This window comes from Tripterygium wilfordii, chromosome 8 (genome assembly GCF_013401445.1).
Source record: "Tripterygium wilfordii isolate XIE 37 chromosome 8, ASM1340144v1, whole genome shotgun sequence".
Taxonomy (NCBI): Eukaryota; Viridiplantae; Streptophyta; class Magnoliopsida; order Celastrales; family Celastraceae; genus Tripterygium; species Tripterygium wilfordii.
In genome coordinates this window covers 2,274,750-2,285,426 of record NC_052239.1, presented here as the reverse complement: position 1 = coordinate 2,285,426, position 10,677 = coordinate 2,274,750, and the positions used below count along the sequence as shown (strand labels likewise).

Genomic DNA, 10,677 nt, shown 5'->3' with positions numbered 1-10,677 from the left:
TTACAAAACGCAGCGTAAATATGATTAATTGGTTCGTCTTCCACAAATGTCATCTATCTTTGACGAAAAAACCGGCCCCCAATCTCACCTTTCCACGCTAAATACCATTTTACCTGCACGGCTGGAAACACATGTGATCACGTTTATTAACGTATACGTACAGATATATATATATGGATCCCGAGCAGACTTTCATACGCGTGCAAGAGCGGTTCTCGAAGATGCTGACGCCGAGGGTCAGAGCTGCGCTGGAGTACATGTATCTGTTCATAGCCGTCACTCTCTTCTGTATTCTAGTTGTTATGCACGCCAACTATGTTCAACAGGTATGTATAACAATCACAAATGATCTTAATCGTTTCGGGAAACGTTATTCCTTCTTTTGTTTTACTTTTTAATTTTGTTCTTTTTATGGGAAAATTACTATGCAGTAGTTGTCGTAATGTTAGTTAGGTTTTTCGATCTACGGTAGGTGAGAAAACTTGAATTTGACGATTTTACTGTTATATTTTGTGCATTTTGGATTTGTGATTTGGTATTTCTTCTTGGTCACTGGTTAGATGGCGTTGAGGCTTCCGATCAGGTGTTGTAGCTATAATTACTAACCTAGCGTTTTTGATTTTTTTCCTATATATTTTGTTGTAGCTATGGATACCACCCTAGAACTGCGTTTGGGGTTGTTTTCCTTGGCTGAAAACCCTGGAATCAAGGGTTGGCAAAGAGAACTAAAGCAGAAAAATGCATTACTGTCTTAACAATGCCAGTTTTCTTTTTTTAAAATGCAAAAGAGATTTTATGGAAGCGTGCACGAAGTAGGTGCAATCCACAGTGAAAGGATTACTAAGCTAAGAAGGTAATGCTCTCATGAAAATGAATATACCTGTCTGACATCCAAACTCAACACAGCTGCACCAATTATCCATGAATTGATTTGAGAGAAGATTCTTGGTCATTAAAGGTTCTACGATTCCTTTCCTTCCACACTAGCCAACAAGTAGCTAAGGGCTAGACTGCAAGATCTTCCCGCTTGATTAGTTCTTGGTCTACTGATTTTGCAAATGAGATTGATGACCTTTTATGGTTGGAATGTGCAAAGGTGTGACTATTGGCATCTCCATCTTTTATGTTTCTATGGCATGAATTATATGGATTATATGAACAATTCTTTGCTTGAGCATGTGATCTACGAACATTAATACTTGAATAGAAATTGTTTTGAATGCATAAAAATGTTGATATGAACCAAGAATCAATGTAAATGTTTTAAGGTTTCACTGTTTTGATATGAAAATATACAGATAGAATTTTGTTTGAGTTGTTTAACTTTTTTGAATTTATTTTTATCAGGGTAATGAGTTTTATTTTCAACCTTATTATATCCTTGGCCAGCTGGTTCTTTGAATTAAGAGTGTGAGCCATGTAAATTAAATAATGTGGTTTGATTAACGGACTTTACATTTATTATTGTTTCATGTAATTGATAGATTGTCTTTGCTATTTATTATAGGACAACTAAGGAATATAACTCATGTCCTACTGTATTGCTGGCATTTAAATTTAATCGAATTTTGATGGATGTCAAATTTATACCAATTAGGGCATTTCAGTGGCAAGTTTGGAGTTTTCTATTTCCTAAAGTTCCTTCTATCTTATGCAAATTTGTTGATGCAAAAATGTCTTCTTTTGCAAATGAAGCCCGGTTGTTCTAGTGAGCTATCAGGGGTTAAAACAACAGACGCCCAACTCATTCAAATTAAGGTATTTGATTTACCACCTGGTACCTAAAGCTTTACATATGTTTTCTTGCTTGGATTTTCTTTCATTAGTTTGTGCAAAGGTGAATTATCAACTTCATGACTCAAACAATTGTGTTTTCCTTTTGGGTGGAGAAGATAATTTTTATTGAGGAGTAACAAAGTGGTGTCTCTCAAAATGCCTCGAGCAATTGTAGTTGGAAGATTTGACATTATTTATAGAACATCCACATATCGTTATCCAGGAGCATGATCTTAGGATGATTGGAAAGTTGTAGATAAGTTTTTGTGCACTTTGAGAAACGTACTATTTTGTGCAATACTTACTGATGAAAGCCAAAGCCATGGTATGCTTAAGAAAAAGCAAGACAATTATGATTGTAGCGACATAGTCTAAGATTTTGTATTCTTATTTTTTTTAAAGATAAAGAGGTGATTGACGAACGTCGGTAAGGGGTTGCCACCTTTATGGAAAAGCTAGAAATGATTGAGTCTTAATACAGTAAAGAGAATTTCCTCTTGCTCCCTTATGGGTATACTATCAAAGGCAAAGATTTTTTCACTGTTTTCCTTCAAGAGTTTTCTTTTGGAGTTTCCTTCCTTTCACAACTCTGCAATTTCATTCCCTGCTAATGAGCTGTAAATTCATGAGTTGAAATGAACAACTTTTGGGAAAGAGTTGGTGAAGCTGTCATATTTAAGGCACTGACTTTTGTATCCTGGTGTAGGTAACCAGTGCAGGCTTGTGGTCGCAGAATGAGTCAGAATCCACTTTGGTAGATGTCCCGGAAAGTGAGACTAAAATGGATGAAGCACAAATGGAAACTCTGGATGACGAAGGATTGACATTTTCAGCTGCAAAGTTTTGGTTGAATTGGATTTCGGGCACTAGTAGAGGAAGAATGGCATTAAAATTCTGGGGAAGAATGGCATTGAAGTTCTGGAAAAGTGATACTGATATTCTTGAACATCAAGCTGAAAGCTTAACCTACAGTGAAAGCGTCAAGGCGACTGTTGATGAAGCTATTACTAAGACTGATAAAGAGGAGACACGTAATAGTTTTCCTTTATCTGCGAAAGAAACCCTTAAAGCAGCAGTCATTCACTTTGGAAATAAGTGGCACAGACGCCTGTCTTTTGTTTGGAGACATGCAGTGCACATTATTGGAAATTTCCAGAAGTTGTGGGTGAGTAAATCAGAGAGAATCTCTTTCTTACTTTTGAAATAAGAATATTAGTTTTTTTTGTTTGAAGTTGCTGAATTAAATGGTAGTGCATGCACTGGTGTTGTTAATTTGTTTTGGATTTGAATGCATTCATTGTTACAGGCTTACAGCTACCCGTCTTTTGGTGAGAAATTAGAAGATGAGTAAAATTGGATGTTCGATATCACTGCTCATGGTGCCATTATTTGTTGAATGCTAAATAGTAGCTTCTCATGGAGGGGCTCTGGCGATTTTGACTCTACTTTTCTCAGTTAAGAGTATTATATGCATCTATTAACATGTTAGACAGAGAAAATTGCTCCTTATCAAATTGTGGGAAACTGGTGATCCCAATATGGAAGAAATGCTTTTCTATGGGCATGAAAGCCCGCCAAAATAACATAACAAAAACCCAACTAGAATGAGGAAACATGATAATAAAATGCTACATGAACAAGGAAACATAATACCATGACTTTGGGTGGTGTGTTGGTAAGCCGGCTCTGTACCCGTGGACAATGCTTAAAACTGAGTGACCTTACCATTCCACACCTGAAGGAGTGACCTAAAGGCTGTAGAATTTAAATATATATCGATGATAACTGTTCATTCCATATTTATGTTATTTTAATCAATTTTACTCCGTTTATGGCCAAGTGGTAGAGTTGCAGGGGTGTAACCTAAAGATCACAGGTTTAATTTTTGAAAACCACCTATTCACATTATGGGGGGTGACTGGTGAGGTCTGTGTACATCCTATTTGCCCCCGATCCTTCCCACCTCTGTGGGACCTTGTGCACATGAGTTACATGAAATTTGATTTACATTAATGTTCCTATGTTTCTTGGACAGACCCTTATTAAGTCCATCTTTATATGTGCTGTTATTGCCAGTTAATGTGCTTTTTGGTTGTTTTTATATTCTAGGCCTTTTATTTCAAATAACCCTCAGCAAACTCGGTTAGCATTCTCTGTCATTCCAACCTAGTCTACTGGTGCATGTTGTAATGGATGTTTCCCAACTTCAAATCCCCACCCCACTCTCCCGTGATTAGTTTTCACCGGTGCACTTAGAATTTCTTCTGTTATTTAATTTATTAAAGCAACCGTTGTGTGCACATCCTTTAATCCGAAGAGAATTTCTGGAGTCTCGTATTTAATTTAACATTTGTGAATTCTAATTGCAAGTGCAGAATATTACGGGCATACATTTGGATCTTGATGTTCCAAAGTGGTTGCATATACTTCACTTGGACAGGCTTAACTTGTATGCAGGCAAGTTAATGACCGTTTTGTTTGCTAATTGTCATATTTTTCAATATCGTTGCTGGTTTCCATTTGTTCTAAGACTTTATTTTCATCATTGTAATCAAATCACATGCCAAAAAAGGATTTTGCACTCGATATACTGTGTCTTGTGTGATTTGAATGTCAAATCTATAACAACTTTTTGGTCAATTATGTAGGTCTATGATTTTTTTTTTCTAGATTTTGTTTCAAAGGATGATAGGAACTAAAAGGGGAAACCTCAAAGTTAGTTGTGAGAGAGTGCTTTTTTTTTTTGGTAGTCTTGGGGGTGTGGGAAGATTCAAACTCTTGATCCAAAGGTCAAGGATATTAGATGCCAACCACTAGACCGGTGGTGGCTTCCGACTGTGGGAGTATTCTAGTATTCTTCTGTTACTATAGGATCTCAATCATTCCATTGTAGAGATGTTAACTTGCATATGCATTTTGTGTTCTTTAATGAATGGTATTTTTAAAGGACTACGCTCTGAGCTTTCAAATATCATATGTTCTCCTCTTGTATTCTTTTTTAACCTCTTAAGTTTGCTTACGCTGGTCAAGATGACGAGGTTTAGACTAGTTGTTAGACTACAAGAGGAGGTAAGGGGCTGTCCTTAGCATTCTTTTTTTGACCTGACATGAACATCTGTAGTTTCCTCTGTTAGTTTCCCAATGAAATATAATGAGTATAGTTGGTAAATAGTTTTTCTGCCTGTTTCAGTGCAGTGGCTTGAGAACAAAAGCAACGCATTCGAGCCTACTTATCTGTATACAATGGAAAAGGTAATTTCTCATATTATTTTTTATTTTTCAACTTCCATTGAGCCATAATTTTGCCACATTCAATGATGCCACAGCATTTAGTATTTGGCCACTCTACTGCTTTAGGTTCAAGGTTTTTTAAGTCATAGGATTCTGATATAAGAACTCTGTTTGGTTTGCAGGGTTACTTCTTGCTACCTGAAGCAGCTAAGTCTCAGCATAACATACGAACAATCAACATCAGCATATCAGCTCGACATTCTTGCTTTGGGAACAGGTTATATTTCCTCATCTTAACCATGCAATTTTCTATTTTTTAATCTTTCCTTGAATTTGGTTGATTGTTTGTGGTCTATCACCATTGCTTTACAGCAGCATTTATTATTAATATTATTACGTTTTTGGTTTCTGATGGAATAGATTAAGGTTTGAATGCTTGGAGGGAAGTTGAATAATTTTATCAAGGATTCATGTAGCCAATCCCAGGTATTGGGGATTGAGTCTGTAATAATGATATTGGTCAAAGTTTATTGGATGTTTTATTTGAAAAATCAAAACTTCATCCATTAAGAAAATCTTTAGATCTCCAGATACAGTACTGTATTAATCTCATCTCATCTCAGCTCCTTGGCTTGGGGTGTATTTGTGTGATGATGAGCATTTCAGAAGCTTCACTTCAACCGTAAAGATCAGAGTTGATACTGCTTCTTTTACTCAAAGAAACTCAAACAGGAAGCATGCTATGAGGAACACCACTCCGTTCATTATATTATTAAAATTTGTTTAGAAATATACACACTTTCAAGGATTGCGATTTAGTTGTTGAATGTCAATTGAGCTCTAGTTCTTTACTCTGTCTTCTTAGATTTCGTGTCATCTTATGCATCAGCCAAATTTTGGGTTATGGTTGTCTTGAAAACCTTAACTTTTGAAACCTTTACAAGTTATTTTCCTAAAATATCTAGTTAAACAACAAGGTTGTTGTCTATTGGAATGTGTTGAGGTCACGTCTCATCAATGATACAATGTTTCTCAACCTAGTAGCAAATTACGTTAGTGTATTTGAGGAATTATTTTTGAATGCATATTTACAGGAAGGAATGATTAGATCACATAATTAATATTTTTCTCTTCCCAGGTGGCAGCAGCTTCTCATAAACAGAGTTGTTGGATATGATACAATATTGATGAATAGCTTGCAGAATTCTCCCGGTCAAGGTATTAACTGGTTTCCTGGATATCCGTCATGATGTATTTTTCCTGCAGCACATGTTACATCTTAATATGTCATCTAGGCTTGTGTCATCATTTTTTGTGTGTGTGTGTTTCTCTAATGCTTGATTTGGATGCTATATATCGGCCTCTTATACATTGACATGGACTTTTAGTTAGTTGTCACCTTCTGTGGAAATATTGGTCTTGTCTGACTCGACAAGCATGGTGCTATTGCTTTTCTTGCACTGCCATGGTTTTATGGAAGATGCATCTTTCAGTGACATATTAACATTTATCTTTATAAGTTATTTTTAATTAATTAAAAATACTCTTTCAACAACAAAATTTTTAGGGTTTATTTTTCTTTATAAAATGATAACAAAAAATTCTTATTGCTATCACTCTAGTTGGTGCCAGCAATGGATTTAATGCAGGGTTCGATTTGTTTCATATATGCATCTAGCTTATATTGGCTGCCCAAATTCCATTATATCATATGTGATCAGTTACAGGGGTGCAACTTGGAGGTCACAAGTTTAGTTCCTGGAAACAACATCTCCTCATATTATGTGGGGGTAAGGTCTGCGTACATCCTGCCTGTCCCTGACTCCGCTCATTGTGGGAGCCTTGTGCGTGGGAGTTGTTTTTTACAAGCGAACATGCGGCCTAGTTGTAGAGTTATAGGGGAGCAACCTAGAGTTCACATGTTTAATTCCTTGAAACAGTCTCTCCACATATGATGTGAGGTTAAGCTTTGCGTACATCTTGCCTGTCCCCAACCCTGCCTTGTGCACGGGAGTTATTTACCAATCTTTGATAAGTGACATTATTTCAAAACTATAGGGAAGATCTTGTGGATGTAAGCAATGCTATTGTCTAGTATGCCTACGGATGGTTTTATACATTTAATCTTTTCGGGACATAAAATATATTGTTTTCATTTGGATGGTGAGTGTTGTGTCTATGCTTGTTCATGGACTCATTGCAGGTTATCTGTATAATTATCAAACCAGGGAGTTCTACAATCTTAGTTACACATATGAACCAGCACAAGGTCCTGCAAGATTTGGAGGTCTGTCAATTCAATGCCATCCTTAGTCATGCATTGCTTTCCTTGCGATGACATACTAGAGTACATTTTGGTTGAATGCCATTAATTTCTCTTTAATTAATGGGTACACATTGTGTTCTTAAGAATTATGATTTCCCATTGTTTCCTTTCAGACTATCTCGTGACCAAGTGTGGCGTGCTTATGATGTCACTATTTGTTTTTCTCACCACTACAATGTCAGTCTCATTTACATTGAGAGAGACACAGACGCGCATGCTGAAGTTCACTGGTGTGCTTCATATACTTCTTATGATTTCACTCTTTTATTCATTGGTGGTGGTAGATTGGAGTGCAACCACCTCATGGGTGTATTGAGGGTGCCACAATTACACAAATTCTCCTCCCTCATCTTCATTTGAACGTAATTAAGGCTTTCTCGTATCAAATTTTTGCAGTGCAGCTTCAACACCATGCTCGACATCGACTTCCAACATTTCAATTGATCTTTGTCCATGTGATTGAGTCTCTTGTTTTTGTTCCGGTAAAGAATCTAAAGATTATTTATTTATTTTTCACTATCTGAAATTGGCAATTTAAGGAATGAAATTATTTTTTGTCTAAGCATGACTATCTCATTAATTTTTTCTTTGTATACATTTTTTGCTGTTGACCTCATGTTAATAGTTGTTTTGCAGATAATGATTGGAATCCTGTTCTTTATGTTCGAGTTTTATGATGATCAGCTGTTGGCCTTCATGGTCTTAATTCTTGTCTGGCTGTGCGAACTTTTTACGTTGATCAGGTCTCTCTCTCTCCCTCTCTCAGTCACTCTGTGTGTGTGTGGGTGTGCACATGCGTTTCTGTGTAGGTCTCTTCCCGTCACCCCTTTCCTCTCGCTTGTCATGAAGGACTGGATTTTAGATTGCCTATGGAGTATGGACAGTGTTTTATTGACGAGGAGTGTGTATATGGGCCATCTATTCAGTCAAGGTGGCCTCTTTGATAGCTTTTTTCTAACATGAAAATCATCTCTGACAACAACAATAGAAATTTGTTCTTTGTCTACTACCTATTGAGAGAGTATTTTCAAGAGTTGCTATGGAGATGGCTGGTCATACCAGACCTTAGTTGCTCAAATTGTCTATGTTACTTCGACATTACTACAATTCCTTTTTACTTCTTGATGTCTGATGTGGTTGGAGATTTAATTGGGCTCTGGTGGATCTGATTCTTGTATATCGCTCCTGGTGAGCACTGAGCACTTTACCTGATTGTCATCACCATGTTACCTAATATCCAAGGAATTAGCTTGAGTCATGGGCTTAAACCGGTTGGGCTCTCTAGACAAAGTACCGAAAGAATGGAGGAAAGCAAAGAATGAGTGCACCTCATCAAGAATGTACCGTTCTGTGCTGATAGTTGGCCAAGTTGTCAATGGGACTTGTAAGTTGTAACTAGGGCTTATGAAGTTATGATTGGACTGGCTTTTGGCTCAAGAAGGAACAGTAACGGTTATTAGGACTGCCTTACATAGCCTTGTACACATCAATCAATCAGCAATCTCGTCCACATACATACATATCATCATGCATATCTTATTTCCTGTGTACATGTGTGTTCTATGTCGTATGGTGTCTGAGCTGATCCTTGTTTTACTGGTATATATGCAACTATGCATGGGTAGACATATGTGTGTACTTGGTTGCACCCTTGTCCTGCCCTTCTAACACGGTTATGTGTGTGATAAAATTGCAGTGTCCGCACACCAATATCAATGAAGTTCTTTCCTCGGTTCTTTTTGCTCTATTTTCTGGTTTTCCACATCTATTTCTTCTCATATGCTTATGGTATGATCCTGCCTCTCATTCAGCACACTTTTGTTTTAGTTTGAAACCATTATTCTTATCAGAGAGATGACTTTACTCATTTCCCAGTTTTTTCATATTTGGCCCTCGCTACAACTGCGGCGTTTATGCAACATCTCATTCTATACTTTTGGAACCGTTTTGAGGTAACAAACTGCCTATCAGTAGTCTTGTAAAACCGTAATATTAGTGTTGGCATGGTCATTTTCGTTTATATTTGGGTCAAAACCAGTAGTCATGTAAGGTTTACAAATATATAACACTTCATGCAAATTTGTTGATATGATGCTGCCCGGTCTGCCCATAACTATCTACATCTTTTTATCATTTCCACCATTTTAGTCTGGTTAGGAACCCTTTTTTATCCCGTTCTTTCAGTCATTTTCTTTGAATTTTTAGAAATAGAGCAGCTGTTGGAGGAAATGAAGTAAGCTTGTTTTCTAATGTATGGAACCACGTAGGCTCAAAGCCACCATGATGTACCACTCTTTTTTTTTTTTTTTGATACAATTCTTGCGTAGTATAAAAAAAAGGATGCGAACTTGATCCTGGATGTAATAGATCTTTTGGATAGTAGAACTCTTTGAATTAAGGTGTTACCATCTTGCCATCTACCTCGGTACAGTTAAATCTGTTTCTCCTGCCTAAAAAAAGGTTTGAAATTTGAGTTTGTTCATATACATGATTTTGCTGTGCCTCTCTCAGGTTCCAACCTTACAAAGATTTATGCAAAATCGAAGATCACAACTTCAGCAACACCCAGACTACCGTATCACTTCGTCAACCATCCTTGCATCAACTTTACACATCACAAGGTTGAACACAAGAAACCCTGGTCAAGTTAATGCAGATTTGGCCCCTCTGCCAGCAGCATTGAGATCTGAATCTGACCAGGCAACTCCAGCAAATGGAGCAGAAGCTCCTGAGGTTCCACGACGCTCCGAGAATGGAAACATTGAAGGTAACCCGGTGCAGATTCCAGCTCAACCTGATCTTCAACAAGCAGAAACTGGTCCCAGTCCTGGAACAATGAACTCATTTAGTTCATTGTTGCTATGGATCCTAGGTGGGGCTTCTTCTGAAGGTCTTAACTCATTTCTTTCCATGTTTAGAGATGTGAGAGACCAAGGACAAGTCTATCCCGAGTCTCCAGTGAATGAAAACCGTGCAACTGGGAATGTACAATAGTATTGTAAAGATATCATAGAAAGGAATACTATTCTGGCCTGTATTGTTGCATATGAGAGAAGATGTACCGGAGATTATTGTTTGTATATAAATGATAATATATATTATAATGGCGTCCCTTAGTATTCATCAACAGGAGCAAAGGGGGAAAGAAAGTCTAAAACAGAAGAAGAATTGATTTCTGTGAGGGGATTTTGTGTCTTCCACCTCACACCCAAGGTATTGTTTGGTTTGGGCCTTGGCATTCTTTGTGGCTCGCACGGATTTATTTTAGATGGGATATCCGCGTCCCTCACTCTTCCACCTTCAAGAGATCACGGGTTCTAGTGAGTCGTCTGAAGTTAATTCAT

At 37.3% G+C, this 10,677-nt stretch overlaps 1 protein-coding gene across 6 annotated transcripts; it reads left to right on the top strand.

Annotated features, from left to right (window-relative positions):
• On the top strand, positions 1-10,456 carry LOC120003693 (membralin-like protein At1g60995). 6 transcript variants are annotated; one of them, XM_038852717.1, is made up of 14 exons: positions 1-326; positions 1,598-1,758; positions 2,483-2,941; positions 4,152-4,233; positions 4,967-5,028; positions 5,190-5,284; positions 6,146-6,225; positions 7,211-7,294; positions 7,447-7,563; positions 7,730-7,815; positions 7,970-8,076; positions 9,030-9,121; positions 9,209-9,285; positions 9,845-10,456. In XM_038852717.1, exons 1-14 carry the CDS (start codon positions 47-49, stop codon positions 10,325-10,327), a joined length of 2,265 nt encoding a protein of 754 aa, XP_038708645.1. In that variant the 5' UTR covers positions 1-46; the 3' UTR covers positions 10,328-10,456. The 6 variants fall into 6 exon arrangements, with proteins under 6 accessions (XP_038708645.1, XP_038708649.1, XP_038708646.1 ...); XM_038852718.1 differs by having other exon boundaries at positions 42-326; positions 1,696-1,758; positions 9,845-10,327; XM_038852720.1 differs by having other exon boundaries at positions 185-326; positions 1,608-1,758.
• Positions 10,457-10,677: the final 221 nt, after the last annotated feature.